The sequence below is a fragment of the Oncorhynchus nerka genome, linkage group LG25 (genome assembly GCF_034236695.1).
Source record: "Oncorhynchus nerka isolate Pitt River linkage group LG25, Oner_Uvic_2.0, whole genome shotgun sequence".
In the NCBI taxonomy this organism is placed as follows: domain Eukaryota; kingdom Metazoa; phylum Chordata; class Actinopteri; order Salmoniformes; family Salmonidae; genus Oncorhynchus; species Oncorhynchus nerka.
In genome coordinates, this window is record NC_088420.1 from 37,243,486 (window position 1) to 37,264,243 (window position 20,758).

The 20,758-nt window shown below is 46.9% G+C and overlaps 1 protein-coding gene across 1 annotated transcript; it reads right to left on the bottom strand.

Moving 5' to 3' along the window:
- Nucleotides 1–431: 431 nt before the first annotated feature.
- LOC115109463 (leucine-rich repeat-containing protein 4-like) lies at nucleotides 432–4,444 on the bottom strand. Its single transcript, XM_029634370.2, has 2 exons — nucleotides 4,141–4,444; nucleotides 432–3,910 (listed from the first exon to the last, which is right to left on the bottom strand). The coding sequence occupies exon 2, from the start codon at nucleotides 3,785–3,787 to the stop codon at nucleotides 1,724–1,726; it is 2,064 nt and encodes a 687-aa protein (XP_029490230.1). The 5' UTR covers nucleotides 3,788–3,910; nucleotides 4,141–4,444; the 3' UTR covers nucleotides 432–1,723.
- Nucleotides 4,445–20,758: the final 16,314 nt, after the last annotated feature.

Genomic DNA, 20,758 nt, shown 5'->3' on the forward strand with positions numbered 1-20,758 from the left:
TTTTTTGTTATCTGTAAGCGGAAGTAAGCATATCACTACACCTGTTGTTAACAAATCATGTGATCAAAATTTTATTTAATTTGATTTGATTTAGAGCATAGAAATAGCATGCACCTCTTCTTCTAGATTCCAAATCAATCCTGACCCCTGCTCCCTTGGTACTGATATACAGTACATCTGAAATGATTGGATAGGTGCAAGCGATATTGCAAAGAAATCAACAAGTTTATCAGAAGGCAAAGTGAAGCATTTGTCATATTGCTATATCTGGACCTTTCAGATCTACAGAAGTGGCTACGGGGTAGAGCTCCATTTGGAATTCAGAATGCTTTCTGTTCAGTGTCTGTGGACTGACATGCTAACAGGCTTACCAGCTAATATCGCCACACTGTGAGCAAGAGGGAAAAGGAAAAGAATGGCACGGCAATGTGTCCGAGTAGAGAAATACAAACCAAAGGTTTTATTTATTTTTGCATCCTTATAGCCTCCCCATAATGCTCGAAATAATACCTACAGTAAGGAAAATAAAAAAAACGATTTCACTGTTTCAATTACGTCCACAGAGAAACAAGCCCAATGTCCAGACATTCATTTCATTTCAACACCACTCCTTTTTTTCTTTCAAAAGCAGATCGGTCAGCAAACCCCAGTCGTTCTGCACCACATGTCGGTATCAGTGAGGGATTACCAATAGAAGAGCTCTTACAGAGAGCAGGCAAATAACTGCTTTAATGCATCACTACATTAACCCAAAACACTACAAATGCTATTAAGAAGCATGGCGCAACCCAAGGAAAGGAAAATAAATATAAAACATAATGCATTATGCAATTGAAATCTGCATGAAGTAATCACACCAAATCACCATTCAAAATAGCCTGTCCTTCATCTTAGCCAAGGGGACCTGGGATAAATCAAATGCAATCATACTAAATGGGTTTAGATTCAGTAACATAAAAAATAGATGCTTTTAGAAAGACGTGTAGCTTCGCTCCGATAAACAAAGGGTTAAACCTTAGCTGCAGAAATCCACTGCAGTCTGAAAACATTTGGCTGATAGCGACTGAACAGCAAAATCTACACTCTTCTCTCCACAGCTCTCCCTCGACAAATGACTCTCTGTCAAGATTTTGCTTGGTTGTGGCTGTTGGTTTTCTTAATCTTCCAGTCTTTTATTGCAACGTTTGGCACAGTACGAATTGGTGCTTTAACAAGCTTAACCTGTGGAGACTGATCTGATGTTAGGGCTTGTTGTTCTATAAACTGGTGTGGGTATAAAGGGGTTTTACTGCATTCTAAATGGTCAAAATAACAAACAGAACAGTCTTCCTCAAGACAGCTCCCTCAATCAATCATCATATAGGCTACCCCCACTGCATCTCAACATCTCTCATTTTTAAATAGCAAGTTACAAGTTATTAGAAAATAGTTTAAATTGTACTTTATTTTTTTAAATATAATCTTCCACCACCGTCCTCATAGTATATTTATTTTATATTTTTTATATTTCTATATTTATGTATAAGCATGTACAAGAGAGAAAAAACTGTCTCTATTTTGCACTCTGTACAAAATAAAGTTACTGTCTTCTTTGTGCATTCTATTGCATGGACTGGTGAGCAGAGAGAAAAGGAGAAGAGGAAGGGGTAAAGTCAGATACATATAGAAATCCACTGAGTTAGATCCACACAGCTAGATCCACAGTAAGGCCAGCATGAGTCCCCTAGATCTGGGTCTCTTGGACCTTCTCCTTGGTGTGAGTTGGCTTAATGACGTACGGCTCTGCGATGGTGCTGATGAGGCTGTGGTGCTGCTGATAATACTGGCGGCTGGAGGAGCGATGCAGGGAGTTTCCCAGGTTGTTATGGGTCCAGTGAGCCCCGTAGGCAGCTCTGTCCCTGTCCCTGTCTCTGTGTCTGTCCCTGTCTCTGTGGGAGGACGATGAGGACGACGAGATGTATTCCTTATTGAAGACGGTGCTGTTGTGTTCCAGTAACATGGGCAGAGCCAGCCCAGTCTCCTCAGACCCGCTAGAACCTGATCTGGCCGATGGAACCTGGGGAAGTTCCTCGTCCATCTGGATGATCTCGATGGTCCGCGCCGCTGCCACCGTGCTCCGCTGCTGGTGCCGCTTACGCAGCTTGTAGAAGGCAATCAACATGGCAGCAGCCAGGAGTGTCACCGCAACGAAGCAGCCAATGATGATCTTGGTTGTCTTCATGACCTCATCCAGGCTGGGGGGAGGGTGGATGGGGCCACGGGCCGTGGGGAGAGATATCTGGCGGGGAGTCTGGGTGTTCTGGAGCAACACAGTGGGTGTGGAGATGAAGACGGGCTGGAACACGGAGGGTGAGGCTGGGATGGTGGGTTTGGGTTTGGGGATCTCCTCTACGGTGGGCTCCAGCACCTCCACGGTCAGTGTAGTGAAATAGGACAGGTTGGAGGTGTTGAGTTCGGCGTTGCTGACATTCAGGTAGGCCGAGGCATTGGAGTTTCCCGCCATGTTAGTCACCATGCAGGTGTAGACGCCTGTGTCCGATGGCAGAACGTTGGAGAAGTTGAGTGTTCCGTCGTTAAGGACAGAAATCCGAGGGTGAGCCGAGCCATGGGTCAGAACGGTCCCATTAGGAAGCAGCCATCGGACCGATGACATGGAGGCTGTACGACACTTGAGTTCAGCCACTCTCTCTGCAGAGATGTTGAGGTCCCTGGGAGCATCCAGGATGAAGGGAGCAGAGCACTGGAATGTGGTCTGGTCCACCTCCACCAGGTATCGTCCTCTCATGTGGGCAGGGGAGTGGCAGCGGCCGCAGCAGGTGGAGTTAGTGGGGATGTACTCCCTGAGCCACCAGGACAGCCAGACCACGTCACAGTCACACCTCCAGGGGTTGTGGTGGAGATGAAGTTCCACCAGGTACTGCAGCGGGGCAAAGAGGTCATGGGGGAGAGACGACAGGTTATTATGGGCTAGATTCAGCTCCACCAGTGCCGTAATGTCATCGAAAGCGTTCCTCTCAATCACGGTGATCCCAGAGTTCATAATCCAGAGTTTCTGTAGGGAGCACAGGCCACGGAACGAGCCAGGCTTCATCTCAGGGAAAGTGTTCTCAGACATCTCCAGCTCCTCCAGGCCTGTCAGGGGTGACAGGACAGGCATCTCCATAAGGTTACACATCCCCAGATTCAGGTACTTGAGGTTCTGCAGGCCCTCAAATGCCCCGTCAGAGATGTAATCCAGCCTCCTGAGCTCGCCCAGGTCCAGCCTCATCAGAGAGGGCACCCTGTTGAAAGCATAGGACGGGATGCTCTCGATGGGGTTGTTCCTCAGCCACAGCTCCCTCAGCTTGGACAGGTACTCAAAGGCCCCGCTGGGGATCCCCGTCAGTCTGTTGTCAAACAGCTCCAGGGTGTTGAGGCTGGTCAGGCCATTGAAGGCCCCCACCTCAATCTGCCTGATGGCGTTCCTGCCCAGCTGCAGCACCTCAAGATGGTGTAGGTGTCTGAAGGTGTCAGCTTGGATGGTCTCGATGCTGTTTTCCATCAGGTTGAGGTACCTGGTGTTGGTGGGGATCCCGGGGGGCACCCTGACCAGGCCACGGCGCGTACACACCACCTTAGCAAGCTGGTTGGTGCAGGAGCACACCGCCGGGCAGTTCTGGGGGTTAGAGGGAGCACCCAGGCCGACAGGCTGGTACAAACTGAGAGCTGGCACCATGGTGAGGGCTAGCAGGGTGAGCAGGGCTGCGTTCCAGGTGGGCTGCAGAGAAACCTGGCCCACAGGACTCATGGTTCGGAGGAGTCTTTTTCAGCATGGTGGGGGGAGACAGACGCTAGAGGAGGACACACCACCCTCCTACCCTGGCTGGAACAAGGACAGGGCTCGCCACGCCATCGACGCGACTGGGAGACGCTACGCAGAGACAGACAGGGAGAGAAAGTGAGAAAGAGAAAGAGAGAGGGAAAGAAGAAAAGATAAAGAGAGAGGGAGAGTAATAGAGGGGAGGAAGAGTCAGAGTGAAAGAAGGAGAGAGGGGGAATAGAGGGAGAAAGAGAGATTAATGTGAAGGCAGAGCAGCAGCAGAAGCAGAATGCTTTGCAGTGATAAAAACAAACGGTTGAAAACCAGGATCAATCACCTACCTCATTAGTTCTGAAATGGCCTGTTTCTTCTTCCTTTCCGAATACTACGAAAAACCAATCACAAACCACAGCCGTGTAGTTCACTTCAATGGAAAATCCGAAAAGTGAAAAATATATTTAATTGCAGTTCTTCTGCTTCTTCTGGAATGTGGTGGTAATGTCCCTGTGTTAACCAATGGAACAAGATGTCTCCTATTAGCCCGTGGTGAGAGTGGAGCAGAGCGGAGTGGAGCGGAGCGGAGTGGAGCAGCGTGTAGAGACTACAGGCTCGGTGGGAAAGTACAGGCCGTGTGGGTTAAGCTAAGCAGGTGCCTGGCGTCCCCCAGCCCCCCTCCTCTCCCCCTCTCCCTGCCTGCAGCCGCAGACACACAGCCCCCTCTGTTGACGAATCAAACTGCTCCATCACGCAGTATAAGCCAGATACACTGAGCAGAAGGGAAAAAATTACAGAATAAAAATTATAAAAAATCCCCCGTTTTGGCAGGTCCTCGTGCATGTGAGCGTGTTCCTTTGTGTCCGTGTGTGTGAGTGTCGGCAGAGAGCCCTCCGTCTCTGTGACTTTGCCGACGGCTAGCTTGTGCCTGATTAGCCCCGCTCTGATGGATGGAGAAAGAGCGAGAGGGAAAAGCTAAAGGACTCCTGATGCAGTCACCCCCCTATTCTCTCTTTTTCTCTCTTCTCTTCTGGTCCTCTCCCTGCGTTGGTTTGCCTGGCTGTGTCTATAGCAGCTGCAGCCTGCCGCGTGCAGCATAGTTAGCAATAATCCAGCGATTCCTCCTGGGGGGGGGGTGCTGCTGGTTAGAGAGGAGGGAGGAGGAGGGGAGCGCAGTGCTGCCGGAGCTACGCTTTAGAGAGAGAGAGAGAGGAGTAGATGCCTGTTGTGTGGATGCGATGGTGGCTGTGAAGGGTATATATCTGTAGCTGCTATCCGTAAAATGAGCCAGGAATGGGGTGCTCCTGGCCTGGTGCCCTCTCCCCTGAGGTGTGTGTCTCCTGCCGTATCCCTCTGTCTGTCCTGGTTGTCTACAAGTTGATCCCCGGGGCTGAGCTCAGGACTGAGGGCTGTAGGTATGAGGTGAGGTAGCAAGTTGTGGCAGTTAGCTCTCTGTGTGGCAGAGAAGCTCCCGACTGGCTGCTGGACTACTGCAGTAACCACTGTGGAGGAGAGAGATAGGAAGCGAGAGAGGGGGGAAGCAAAAGGGAGAGTGAGAGAGGGGAAGAGAGAGAGGAGGCATACAAGCAGGCAAACAGGCATGACACCGTCGCAGCATCAGCAGCATTCCAATCCCCATCTCCTCTTCTCTTCTTGTTATTTATTCTACAGCCTCTCTTTTTTCCCTGTGTGTGTGTCTTGAGAGGAGCTAAGACTGTTTCTGCCCTTTCCCTTTGTCCTTCAGTGGGAACGTGAATGTAATGCTGACGCACTCCTCTCCTTCTCAGCCGTGGCTCAAACAGCCACCACACACACACACACACACACACACACACACACACACACACACACACACACACACACACACACACACACACACACACACACACACACACAGCCAGCCAGCCAGCCAGCCAGGCTCAGAGCAGTTCATTGGTTTGATGCAGTGTTCCTGTGTATTAACAAATTCACCCCCCCACTCCCTTCTCTCTCTCCCTCTGGTTTTAGTATCTCTGTTAACTCTAAACCCTCAGAGTATTTATATGTGTTTCTTCCCCCTCCCTTCTCCTTCCCAGAGCACAGAGCACAGTACACCAGTGCTGCTGTACAAATACATTGTATTGTGTGTACCAGGCAGTTTTTCCCTTGTAATTCATTATGCCACTAAGTATTAACCACATGCATGATGGCCACAAGACCGAACAATATGATATTGTTAGTGAGGTGCTGTGTGTGTGTGTGTGTGTGTGTGTGTGTGTGTGTGTGTGTGTGTGTGTGTGTGTGTGTGTGTGTGTGTGTGTGTGTGTGTGTGTGTGTGTGTGTGTGTGTGTGTGTGTGTGTGTGTGTGTGTGTGTGCGCGAGTTGGGGGGGATCTCTGACATCATTGAGGCTGGAGTTGACTGCTTCTCTCTCTGCTGGATAAGATTCTCTCTCCTCCTTTCCTTCTCTCATTTCCTCTCTAGCTCCCCTCATCTCCCAGATAGACCTAGAGGGGAAGAGGGAGGGAGATAGATGAGGGATGCTAATGCACAACATTTTCAGTGAGAAGGAATGAGGAAAAGAGAGAGGTTGGAGGGATGAAGGGAGAGCAGAGCTGATAACGCTGGATTATGTGTTATTTGAATGCAGGAGAAGGAGTCTCCCTCCCTCTCTCTCTGCCTTTAGTTAATGGCCACCTTCCTCCCTCTCCATCTCTCTTTCCATCTTTCCCTCTCTCTCTGCTGGTGTTCAGACTCGCTCCTGGGGGTGTAGTAAAGAGCTGTTAATTTCACACCAGAGCAACGCTGCTGCCTCATTTTGGCATACAGCACATATAGCCAATCATATACACCGCTTCGTCAATTCCTTTTTAATTCAAGTCAATTTAGGAAATGAATTGGACATGATTTGAATTGAAAATGCCATCATGTGAAGAGGGTATTGTAGAACCCACGCTCCATGTCCAATCAGCTTTCTGAATTCACTTTAAATTGAATGGAGCTGGACTGGAAGCAGGGTTATTGAACACTTTAAAGTAGGACACCAGGGTTAGGTCAATTCCATTTTAATGCCAGTCTATTCAGGAAGTACGTTAAAATTCCAATTCCAATTCTCTACAATGATTTTCAATTAGATGTTTTTCGTTGACTTTTTGAATTGACTGGAATTGAAAAGAATTGAGCCCAACCCTGTGGGACACTCTAATTCTCAGAGTAAAACACTCAACGGAAAATATGAAACATTAACCTGTGTAGTGTGTAACCAAGTGTATTCTGCCCAGAAGGTCAATATAGCTGTATTCATGTTTCCAGCACCACAAGTATATATACTCCAATTTAGGCACTCCTCCTTCTCTCCAATCCTTACATATTTCATGGTTCGACAGGAAGACGAAGTGATAGGGTAATAAACCATCTCACTTAAGGGGATCTGACCTGACCTCAGCCCCCTTGACGCTTAATCCAAAGCTCTCCACCCGTATCCCCTACAGCAATCCTGTGACTTCCTCCCATCCACCCAACACATTCCAAAGCCATCTGGCTCCTGCAGATAACCATTAACTTCTGATGTAAAAACCAGTCCATATCACTCCTTAGATACGATGCTTCTGAGTATAACAATGTTCCAAATTTCACCCAGAATCTAACAACACTAACACACTTTGTCTAGATGTGGCTCAACTAAGCAGTGTTGGTATTTCTACACACTCACTCTCCTCTCATGTGCACACTACTTACAATGTCTAATGTAATTCTGTAATGTATAATGGTTTTGTTATTATAGGCTACTATCACATGGTATAGGTCATAATCAATAAATCAAAAAGTCACAACTATGACAACTATGACAACTACATGCCGTTTTCAACGGATTGTTAAATAAATGTAAACTATTTGTTTTCAATATCATCATCTCTTGAAATGCATAGTCAGAACTACACATTTCCGATTGTTACACATTTAGCTCTATCGTCAGAGTTAAACAGCAAGTAACTTAAAACTTATTTGGGATAGGGGGCAGCAATTTTCACTTTTGGATGAATAGCATGCCCAGAGTAAACTGCCTCCTACTCTGTCCCAGATGCTAATATATGCATATTATTATTAGTATTGGATAGAAAACACTCTGAAGTTTCTACAACTGTTTGAATGATGTCTTTGTGTATAACAGAACTCATGTGGCAGGCAAAAAGCTGAGAAAAAATCCAACCAGGAAGTGGGAAATCTGAGGTTGGTCGTTTTTCAACTCATTCCCTATTGAAGATACAGTGGGATATTGGTCATGTTTCACTTCCTCAGGCTTCCACTAGATGTCAACAGTCTTTAAAACCTTGTTTGATGCTTCAACAGGGAAGTGGGGGCGAATGAGAGGGGAATGAGTCAGAGGTCTGCCAGAATGCCTTGAGCTCGTGACGCTCGTTCACGTGAGAGCGAGCTCTGTTCCATTTCATTTCTACATACAAAGGAATTCTCCGGTTGGATTGATAAAGATTGATTCTATACTTCGTTTGACATGTTTCTACGGACTGTAACGGAACTTTTGACTTTTCGTCTGCTCCTAGTGTACGCGCTTCGTGAGTTTGGATTTGTTTACCAAACACGCTAACAAAAGGAGCTATTTGTACATAAATGTTGGACATTATCGAACAAAACAAACATTTGTTGTGGAACTGGGATTCCTGGGAGTGCATTCTGATGAAGATCATCAAAGGTAAATATTAATATTTATAATGTTATTTCTGACTTCTGTTGACTGCACAATATGGCTGATATATTTTTGGCTTGTTTGGGCTCTGAGCGCCGTACTCAGATTATTGCATGGTTTGCTTTTTCCGTAAAGCTTTTTTGAAATCTGACAGCGGTTGCATTAAGGATGAGTGTATCTAAAGTTCCATGTATAACACTTGTATTTTCATCAACATTTATGATGATTATTTCTGTAAATTGATGTGGCTCTCTGCAAAATCACCGGATGTTTTTGAAACTACTGAACATAACGCGCCAATGTATACTGAGATTTTTTTTATATAAATATGAACTTTATCGAACAAAACATACATGTATTGTGTAACATGAAGTCCTATGAGTGTCATCTGATGAAAATCATCAAAGGTTAGTGATGAATTCTATCTCTATTTCTGCTTTTTGTGACTCTCTTTGACTGGAAAATAGCTGTATTTTAAACATAATTGCTGTGGTGCTTTCGCCATAAAGCCTATTTGAAATCGGACACTGTGGTGGGATTAACAAGAAGCGTATCTTTAAAATGGTGTAAAATACTTGTATGTTTGAAGAATTTTAATTATGGGATTTCTGTTGTTTTGAATTTGACGCCCTGCACTTTCACTGGCTGTTGCCATATCGATCCCTTTAGTTGGATCTCAGCCCTAAGAAGTTTTTTAAGGAATTAAAGATTACAATGCTTGTCTTTCATCATTTGGTTAAATATACTTGGATATGTAGTGTCAGTATTTGTTGTTGGCATGTCATGCCTACGTTTGCTAATCTTGCCAATGAAAAAAAGTAATTAAATTAGTTGACAATATCAGTCAGTTTTGTGATGACTGAGCCACCTTTTTTCCCAAAATGTTATTGAAGGTGCTCCAAAGTTTTTTACCATCATTCTTTAGGTAATTTATCTTTGTTCCATAGTGTAGTTTATTCTTCTTTTTATTAAGTTTAGTCACATGATTTCTCCATTTGCAAATCGGTTGTGCAGCCAGACTTATTTTATATTCCTTTTTTCCTCATCCCTCTCAACCTTAACATTCTTAAATTCCTCATCAATCCACAGCTAAACGTTTTTACAGTCATTTTCTAGATGGGTGCATGCTTATTAGTTACTGGGATAAGCAATTTCATGAATGTGTCAAGTTTGCTCCTCATTACACATCCCGGACCAACAAATATTATTTACATCAACAACATAGAAATCACTACAAAACATAATGTATGATCTCTTAGACACTATACCAGGCCCAGCCTTTGGAACTTAGACTGTGCTGTTCAAGAGGAAAAGATATTACAACCAAATAGTTGTCAATGGTTTTAGTGGAGCTCGGAGTCTACTTGCCCCCCAGTGGCAAATTAAACGCTCTGCACTGTATTGTGATATTTTATTGATAACGATCTTTTGTAATTATACCACATCCAAATGGTATTGCAATGATGGTGTTATAATTGTGTAATACACTGTGGTTGTGTAATAATTCTCTGTTACGTAAAATACTAGAAAATGTTGAAGTACACTACATAACCAGAAGTACTGTATGTGGAAACCTGTTCATCGAACGTCTCATTACAAAATCATGGGCTTTCCACTAGATGTTGGAACATTGCTGCTGGGACTTGCTTCCATTCAGCCACAAGCGCATTAGTGAGGTCAGGCACTGATGTTGGCCTCAAAGTCGCCATTCCAATGAATCCCAAAGGTTTCGATGGGGTTGAAGTCAGGGCTCTGTGCAGGCCAGTCAAGTTCTTCCACACCAACCTCGACAAAACATATACAGTATGTATGGACCTCGCTTTGTGCACAGGGGCATTGTCATCCTGAAACATGAAAGGGACTTCACCAAACTGTTGCCGCAAAGTTGGAATCACAGAATTGTCTAGAATGTCATTGTATGCTGTAGCGTTAAGATTTCCCTTCACTAGAAATAAGGGGCCTAGCCCAAACCATGAAAAACAGCCCCAGACCATTATTCCTCCTTCACTAAACATTACAGTTGGCACTATGCATTGGGGCAGGTAATGTTCTCCTGGCATCCACCAAACCCAGATTCGTTCGTCGGACTGCCAGAAGATGAAGCGTGATTCATCTCTCCTTGAGAATGTGTTTCCACTGCTCTAGAGTCCAATGGCGGCAAGCTTTACCCCAATCCAACCGACACTTGGCATTGCGCATGGTGATCTTAAGCTTGTGTACAGCTGCTCGGCAATGGCAACCCATTTGATGAAGCTCCCCATGAAGAGTTATTGTGCTGACGTTGCTTCCAGAGGCAGTTTGGAACTCAGTAGTGAGTGGCGGTCCTCATCTGTGAGCTTGTGTGGCCTACCACTTTGCGGCTGAGACGTTGTTGCTCCTAGGCTTTACCACTTCACAATAACAGCGCTTACAATTGACCTGGGCAGCTCTAGCAGGGCAGAGGGTCTGAATACTTATGTAAATAAGGTATTTAGGTTTTAAATTTTAATGCATTTGCAAAAATGTATAAAAACTGTTTTTGCTTTATTATTATTGGATATTGTGTGCAGATTGCTGAGATTTTTATTTAATTTAATCCATTTTAGATTATTGCTGTAATGTTATAAAATGTGGAAAATGTCAAGGGGTCTGAATACTTTCCAAATGCAGTGTATAGTGTATGTTGAATCTGTTAGGTACAGGAGGGAGGGGGAGAAGGATATCTGAAGAGATGGAGAGAGATGGGGGGAGAGAGAGAGAGCTCCTCTGAGGTGAGGCAGTGTGTGCTGGCAGATAGCAGGCAGGCAAGCAAGCAACAGAGTGACTCTAATTGATGGTCATGGCTGAGGCTGTGGCTGCACTGTTAATAACATTACAGGGGCTATGAACATGGAAAGGTCACATAGAACACTGAATACATCTCATACACTCTCCCTCACATTCTTCTTCTCTCTGTCATCTGTGTTCCATGCATCAGCAGTCCCTAAGCCAGTGTAGGTGAGGGGCAGGCTCACCAAGGGGTGTTCCAAGTCTTTATAGTTATGTGGAGTTCACTGGTCTCTGTTCAGTGTGTTAAATGAGGCATGGGAAGAACATTTATCACCTACAGAGGGAGTGTACAGAGTAAAGCCTTATGATTTGGTATACAGTAGGTTTATATAGAGGCTGGCATGGTTGTAGGGAGGTCTGGAGGCAGCAGGTAGCTCAGAGGTTAGATTGGTCGCAGGTTCAAATCTTTGTCTAACCCAGTGAGATTTTTTTGTAGTGTAATGGGTCAGAGTGTTCGTAGCGTGCTGAATGTAGGTAGTGCATTCGGAAAGTATTCAGACCCGTTGAGTGTTTCCACATTTTGTTACGTTACAGTTCATTTTAAAATGTATGAAATATTTTTTTTGCCTCATCAATCTACACACAATACCCTATAATAACAAAGCAAAAACAGATGATTTGACATTTTTGCAAATGTATTTAACATAAAAAAAACTGAATATGACATTTACATGACTATTCAGACCCTTTACTCAGTACTTTGTTGAGGCACATTTGGCAGCAATTACAGCCTCAAGTCTTCCCGCTATTTTGAGTTTTAGGACCTTTTAAGGCATACTTTTTTAAATTAGAATTTTTTACATGTATTCAACACCTTATTTTTGGCACCAAACTCTCTCTTTATACAGTGGATACGTTGATCAAATGTTTTAACTCGTACCCATCTTGGCTTACCTCCGCTGTACCCGCACCCCACCATACCCCTGGCTGCGCATTATGCCCTGAATATATTCTACCATGCCCAGAAACCTGCTCCTCTTATTCTCTGTCCCCAACGCTCTAGGCGTAGCTAGCCAGCTAGCCCCGAATAGCAGCACAGTAGAAACTATTACACTCAACGGAACGACTTGATTAGTGTAGTGTCAACAACGCAGCCAATGCCAACTAGCCTACTTAGTCAACAACGCAGCCTCTGCCAGCTAGCCTACTTCAGCAGTACTGTATCATTTTAATCATTTTAGTCAATAAGATTCTTGCTACGTAAGCTTAACTCTCTGAACACTCGTGACGTGTAGTCCACTTGTCATTCCAATCTCCTTTGCATTAGCGTAGCCTCTTGTGTAGCCTGTCAACTATGTGTCTGTCTATCCCTGTTCTCTCCTCTCTGCACAGACCATACAAACGCTCCACACCGCGTGGCCGCGGCCACCCTAATCTGGTGGTCCCAGCGCGCACGACCCACGTGGAGTTCCAGGTCTCCGGTAGCCTCTGGAACTGCCGATCTGCGGCCAACAAGGCAGAGTTCATCTCCGCCTATGTCTCCCTCCAGTCCCTCGACTTCTTGGCACTGACGGAAACATGGATCACCACAGACAACACTGCTACTCCTACTGCTCTCTCTTCGTCTGCCCACGTGTTCTCGCACACCCCGAGAGCTTCTGGTCAGCGGGGTGGTGGCACCGGGATCCTCATCTCTCCCAAGTGGTCATTCTCTTTCTCCCCTTACCCATCTGTCTATCGCCTCCTTTGAATTCCATGCTGTCACAGTTACCAGCCCTTTCAAGCTTAACATCCTTATCATTTATCGCCCTCCAGGTTCCTCGGAGAGTTCATCAATGAGCTTGATGCCTTGATAAGCTCCTTTCCTGAGGACGGCTCACCTCTCACAGTTCTGGGCGACTTTAACCTCCCCACGCCTACCTTTGACTCATTCCTCTCTGCCTCCTTCTTTCCACTCCTCTCCTCTTTTGACCTCACCCTCTCACCTTCCCCCTACTCACAAGGCAGGAAATACGCTCGACCTCATCTTTACTAGATGCTGTTCTTCCACTAACCTCGTTGCAACTCCCCTCCAAGTCTCCGACCACTACCTTGTATCCTTTTCCCTCTCGCTCTCATCCAACACTTCCCACACTGCCCCTACTCGGATGGTATCGCGCCGTCCCAACCTTCGCTCTCTCCCCCGCTACTCTCTCCTCTTCCATCCTATCATCTCTTCCCTCTGCTCAAACCTTCTCCAACCTATCTCCTGATTCTGCCTCCTCAACCCTCCTCTCCTCCCTTTCTGCATCCTTTGACTCTCTATGTCCCCTATCCTCCAGGCCGGCTCGGTCCTCCCCTCCCGCTCCGTGGCTCGACGACTCATTGCGAGCTCACAGAACAGGGCTCCGGGCAGCCGAGCGGAAATGGAGGAAAACTCGCCTCCCTGCGGACCTGACATCCTTTCACTCCCTCCTCTCTACATTTTCCTCTTTCTCTCTGCTGCTAAAGCCACTTTCTACCACTCTAAATTCCAAGCATCTGCCTCTAACCCTAGGAAGCTCTTTGCAACCTTCTCCTCCCTCCTGAATCCTCCTCCCCCCCCCTCCTCCCTCTCTGCAGATGACTTCGTCAACCATTTTGAAAAGAAGGTCGACGACATCCGATCCTCGTTTGCTAAGTCAAACGACACCGCTGGTTCTGCTCACACTGCCCTACCCTGTGCTCTGACCTCTTTCTCCCTCTCTCTCCAGATGAAATCTCGCGTCTTGTGACGGCCGGCCGCCCTACAACCTGCCCGCTTGACCCTATCCCCTCCTCTCTTCTCCAGACCATTTCCGGAGACCTCCTCCCTTACCTCACCTCGCTCATCAACTCATCCCTGACCGCTGGCTACGTCCCTTCCGTCTTCAAGAGAGCGAGAGTTGCACCCTTCTGAAAAACCTACACTCGATCCCTCCGATGTCAACAACTACAGACCAGTATCCCTTCTTTCTTTTCTCTCCAAAACTCTTGAACGTGCCGTCCTTGGCCAGCTCTCCCGCTATCTCTCTCAGAATGACCTTCTTGATCCAAATCAGTCAGGTTTCAAGACTAGTCATTCAACTGAGACTGCTCTTCTCTGTATCACGGAGGCGCTCCGCACTGCTAAAGCTAACTCTCTCTCCTCTGCTCTCATCCTTCTAGACCTATCGGCTGCCTTCGATACTGTGAACCATCAGATCCTCCTCTCCACCCTCTCCGAGTTGGGCATCTCCGGCGCGGCCCACGCTTGGATTGCGCCCTACCTGACAGGTCGCTCCTACCAGGTGGCGTGGCGAGAATCCGTCTCCACACCACGTGCTCTCACCACTGGTGTCCCCCAGGGCTCTGTTCTAGGCCCTCTCCTATTCTCGCTATACACCAAGTCACTTGGCTCTGTCATAACCTCACATGGTCTCTCCTATCATTGCTATGCAGACGACACACAATTAATCTTCTCCTTTCCCCCTTCTGATGACCAGGTGGCGAATCGCATCTCTGCATGTCTGGCAGACATATCCGTGTGGATGACGGATCACCACCTCAAGCTGAACCTCGGCAAGACGGAGCTGCTCTTCCTCCCGGGAAGGACTGCCCGTTCCATGATCTCGCCATCACGGTTGACAACTCCATTGTGTCCTCCTCCCAGAGCGCTAAGAACCTTGGCGTGATCCTGGACAACACCCTGTCGTTCTCAACTAACATCAAGGCGGTGGCCCGTTCCTGTAGGTTCATGCTCTACAACATCCGCAGAGTACGACCCTGCCTCACACAGGAAGCGGCGCAGGTCCTAATCCAGGCACTTGTCATCTCCCGTCTGGATTACTGCAACTCGCTGTTGGCTGGGCTCCCTGCCTGTGCCATTAAACCCTACAACTCATCCAGAACGCCGCAGCCCGTCTGGTGTTCAACCTTCCCAAGTTCTCTCACGTCACCCCGCTCCTCCGCTCCCTCCACTGGCTTCCAGTTGAAGCTCGCATCCGCTACAAGACCATGGTGCTTGCCTACGGAGCTGTGAGGGGAACGGCACCTCAGTACCTCCAGGCTCTGATCAGGCCCTACACCCAAACAAGGGCACTGCGTTCATCCACCTCTGGCCTGCTCGCCTCCCTACCACTGAGGAAGTACAGTTCCCGCTCAGCCCAGTCAAAACTGTTCGCTGCTCTGGCCCCCAATGGTGGAACAAACTCCCTCACGACGCCAGGACAGCGGAGTCAATCACCACCTTCCGGAGACACCTGAAACCCCACCTCTTTAAGGAATACCTAGGATAGGATAAAGTAATCCCTCTCACCCCCCCTCCCCCTGAAAAGATTTAGATGCACTACTGTTCCACTGGAGGTCATAAGGTGAATGCACCAATTTGTAAGTCGCTCTGGATAAGAGCGTCTGCTAAATGACTTAAATGTAAATGTAAATGTAGGCGACCAGTTTTGATAGCCTTTAGCCGCACCCTCATACTACTCCTCTGTTCCGCAGGTGATGTGGAGGTAAACCCAGGCCCTGCATGTCCCCAGGCACCCTCATTTGTTGACTTCTGTGATCGAAAAAGCCTTGGTTTCATGCATGTCAACATCAGAAGCCTCCTCCCTAAGATTGTTTTACTCACTGCTTTAGCACACTCTGCTAACCCTGATGTCCTTGCTGTGTCTGAATCCTGGCTCAGGAAGGCCACCAAAAATTCAGAGATTTCCATAGCCAACTATAACATCTTCCGTCAAGATAGAACTGCCAAAGGGGGAGGAGTTGCAGTCTACTGCAGAGATAGCCTGCAAAGTAATGTCATACTTTCCAGGTCCATACCCAAACAGTTCGAACTACTAATTTTGAAAATTACTCTCTCCAGAAATAAGTCTCTCGCTGTTGCTGCCTGCTACCGACCCCCCTCAGCTCCCAGCTGTGCCCTGGACACCATTTGTGAATTGATCGCCCCCCATCTAGCTTCAGAGTTTGTTCTGTTAGGTGACCTAAACTGGGATATTCTTAACACCCCGGCAGTCCTACAATCTAAGCTAGATGCCCTCAATCTCATACAAATCATCAAGGAACCCACCAGGTACAACCCTAACTCTGTAAACAAGGGCACCCTCATAGACGTCATCCTGACCAACTGGCCCTCCAAATACACCTCCGCTGTCTTCAACCAGGATCTCAGCGATCACTGTCTCATTGCCTGTATCCGCTACGGAGCCGCAGTCAAACGACCACCCCTCATCACTGTCAAACGCTCCCTAAAACACTTCTGTGAGCAGGCCTTTCTAATCGACCTGGCCCGGGTATCCTGGAAGGACATTGACCTCATCCCGTCAGTTGAGGATGCCTGGTCATTCTTTAAAAGTAACTTCCTCACCATTTTAGATAAGCATGCTCCGTTCAAAAAATGCAGAACTAAGAACAGATATAGCCCTTGGTTCACTCCAGACCTGACTGCCCTCGACCAGCAAAAAAACATCCTGTGGCGGACTGCAATAGCATCGAATAGTCCCCGTGATATGCAACTGTTCAGGGAAGTCAGGAACCAATACACGCAGTCAGTCAGGAAAGCTAAGGCCAGCTTCTTCAGGCAGAAGTTTGCATCCTGTAGCTCCAACTCCAAAAAGTTCTGGGACACTGTGAAGTCCATGGAGAACAAGAGCACCTCCTCCCAGCTGCCCACTGCACTGAGGCTAGGTAACACGGTCACCACCGATAAATCCATGATTATCGAAAACTTCAATAAGCATTTCTCAACGGCTGGCCATGCCTTCTGCCTGGCTACTCCAACCTCGGCCAACAGCTCCGCCCCCCCCCCGCAGCTCCTCGCCCAAGCCTCTCCAGGTTCTCCTTTACCCAAATCCAGATAGCAGATGTTATGAAAGAGCTGCAAAACCTGGACCCGTACAAATCAGCTGGGCTTGACAATCTGGACCTCTATTTCTGAAACTATCCGCCGCCATTGTCGCAACCCCTATTACCAGCCTGTTCAACCTCTCTTTCATATCGTCTGAGATCCCCAAGGATTGGAAAGCTGCCGCAGTCATCCCCCTCTTCAAAGGGGGAGACACCCTGGACCCAAACTGTTACAGACCTATATCCATCCTGCCCTGCCTATCTAAGGTCTTCGAAAGCCAAGTCAACAAACAGGTCACTGACCATCTCGAATCCCACCGTACCTTCTCCGCTGTGCAATCTGGTTTCCGAGCCGGTCACGGGTACACCTCAGCCACACTCAAGGTACTAAACGATATCATAACCGCCATCGATAAAAGACAGTATTGTGCAGCCGTCTTCATCGACCTTGCCAAGGCTTTCGACTCTGTCAATCACCATATTCTTATCGGCAGACTCAGTATCCTCGGTTTTTCGGATGACTGCCTTGCCTGGTTCACCAATTACTTTGCAGACAGAGTTCAGTGTGTCAAATCGGAGGGCATGCTGTCCGGTCCTCTGACAGTCTCTATGGGGGTGCCACAGGGTTCAATTCTCGGGCCGACTATTTTCTCTGTATATATCAATGATGTTGCTCTTGCTGCGGGCGATTCCCTGATCCACCTCTACACAGACGACACCATTCTATATACTTTCGGCCCGTCATTGGACACTGTGCTATCTAACCTCCAAACGAGCTTCAATGCCATACAACACTCCTTCCGTGGCCTCCAACTGCTCTTAAACGCTAGTAAAATCAAATGCATGCTTTTCAACCGATCGCTGCCTGCACCCGCATGCCCGACTAGCATCACCACCCTGGATGGTTCCGACCTTGAATATGTGGACATCTATAAGTACCTAGGTGTCTGGCTAGACTGCAAACTCTCCTTCCAGACTCATATCAAACATCTCCAATCGAAAATCAAATCAAGAGTCGGCTTTCTATTCCGCAACAAAGCCTCCTTCACTCACGCCGCCAAGCTTACCCTAGTAAAACTGACTATCCTACCGATCCTCGACTTCGGCGATGTCATCTACAAAATGGCTTCCAACACTCTACTCAGCAAACTGGATGCAGTCTATCACAGTGCCATCCGTTTTGTCACTAAAGCACCTTATACCACCCACCACTGCGACTTGTATGCTCTAGTCGGCTGGCCCTCGCTACATATTCGTCGCCAGACCCACTGGCTCCAGGTCATCTACAAGTCCATGCTAGGTAAAGCTCCGCCTTATCTCAGTTCACTGGTCACGATGGCAACACCCATCCGTAGCACGCGCTCCAGCAGGTGTATCTCACTGATCATCCCTAAAGCCAACACCTCATTTGGCTGCCTTTCGTTCCAGTACTCTGCTGCCTGTGACTGGAACGAATTGCAAAAATCGCTGAAGTTGGAGACTTTTATCGCCCTCACCAACTTCAAACATCAGCTATCTGAGCAGCTAACCGATCGCTGCAGCTGTACATAGTCTATTGGTAAATAGCCCACCCATTTTCACCTACCTCATCCCCATACTGTTTTTATTTATTTACTTTTCTGCTCTTTTGCACACCAACACGACCATCTGATCATTTATCACTCCAGTGTTAATTTGCAAAATTGTAATTATTCGCCTACCTCTTCATGCCTTTTGCACACATTGTATATAGACTCCCCCTTTTTTTCTACTGTGTTATTGACTTGTTAATTGTTTACTCCATGTGTAACTCTGTGTTGTCTGTTCACACTGCTATGCTTTATCTTGGCCAGGTCGCAGTTGCAAATGAGAACTTGTTCTCAACTAGCCTACCTGGTTAAATAAAGGTGAAATAAAAAAATAAAAAAATCTATAGTCTAATTTTGTGAAACCAAACAATTGGCAAAACGGAGAACACAGTGGTGGACCAGTTTTTGGGATGTCTCATGGTCTGACAAACACAGCTCTAGCTCTGCCATCTTTCACTGCAGATGTGGAAGGGTGACATTGGCAGATGCGGTGTACTGAGATGCAGCCCAATGCAAGAAAAAAACATATCTCTAGCTTAAGATCTGGGTTGAGCAGGCAGAGTGAGCGAGCAGTGGGTTTTAGATGTAGATATGGTTTTGAACTGTTTCTTTCTTCAGTACTTAGCAGACTTACTGATTTGTTCTATTGATTTGTTGGTTTTGTCCTTGAGCATGTGAAATTGCTATTATTCCAGACAGTATCATGTAGACTGATAGACAAAGTTATCAATATCCTTTTACCAATCTCTGGGTACATTTTAAAAGATACATTGTCCAGAATGAATATTCCTAATCGTATTCCAGTCTCAGCCTCCTCTCTGTGTGAACCAGATTACAAGCTCCCACCATATTTCAAAGTACCTGTGTGCTATAATTGTATGGAAAGAGTTCCTAAACTCTTAGAAAACATAGGTGGTGTAGTATCGGCTCAAATTATTTCTCTAACCCCTCAAAGATTTACTGGATGTTCTCAAGAATCTGGGTCACAATTCGAGTCACGTTCAGGATTTAGTTCTATTTAGTTTATTTGACAGTTTTATAACACCCATAACAAAATCACTGAGGATGACATATTAAAGTGAGAGACATAGCATATCTGTCATAGCAGAACTGTCATAAACATAGCTGATATGATAAAGCTTGGTGGACTGAGGTCTGTGGTTTGTGGTGGAGAGGTAGAATTGGATGAGGGGTGTGTGGGGAGGGCGGTTAGTCAGTGATACACAAGGGCAAGGAAGGGGAAGGGGTGATGGAGGTTTACAGGCCATTGCTTGGGGGTACGGGGGACGGGGATCTTTGACAGGGAGGTGGTGTGTAAATATTGAGCATGTTTCACCATTCCCCATATGTCCGGATGAGAGTGGAAATGAAATGTTTCAGGCAATGAGGCTGGTGACTGTGTGTTTTTGCTCGTGTGAGAGTGTACGTGTACAATTTGTAAGTCGCTCTGGATAAGAGCGTCTGCTAAATGACTTAAATGTAAATGTAAAATGTACGTGTGTGTGTGTATGTGTGTTTTAGCGGTAACAGTGAAGGGTGAGTGTGAGGCAGGATGGAAGGCTTGCAAGACTGTGCCAACAGACTAGAGTGATAGTATCGCTACAGAGGTCTACTGATGCAGCTGTTACTACTGTGATCCTATCTACAGCTAGCACTGATGTAACACACAGACAACACAGATGTATTGGGGTACTGCCACGCTGTTAGTGTGAAAGAGGTGGCTCGGTAAAACACACATTGGTGATGAAAAACCTTGTCTGACACATGGAGACTTGATTTAGCTCATTGAGATAATTAATTAGCATTTCTGCTAACAACTATTCCCATTTCCCATTGTGGTATCTCGCTTGTTGTGTAATGTCAACATCTGTACTGCCCCTCTGTTTAGCATGACCAGTCAGTTGAAGCTCGCATCCGCTACAAGACCATGGTGCTTGCCTACGGAGCTGTGAGGGGAACGGCACCTCAGTACCTCCAGGCTCTGATCAGGCCCTACACCCAAACAAGGGCACTGCGTTCATCCACCTCTGGCCTGCTCGCCTCCCTACCACTGAGGAAGTACAGTTCCCGCTCAGCCCAGTCAAAACTGTTCGCTGCTCTGGCCCCCCAATGGTGGAACAAACTCCCTCACGACGCC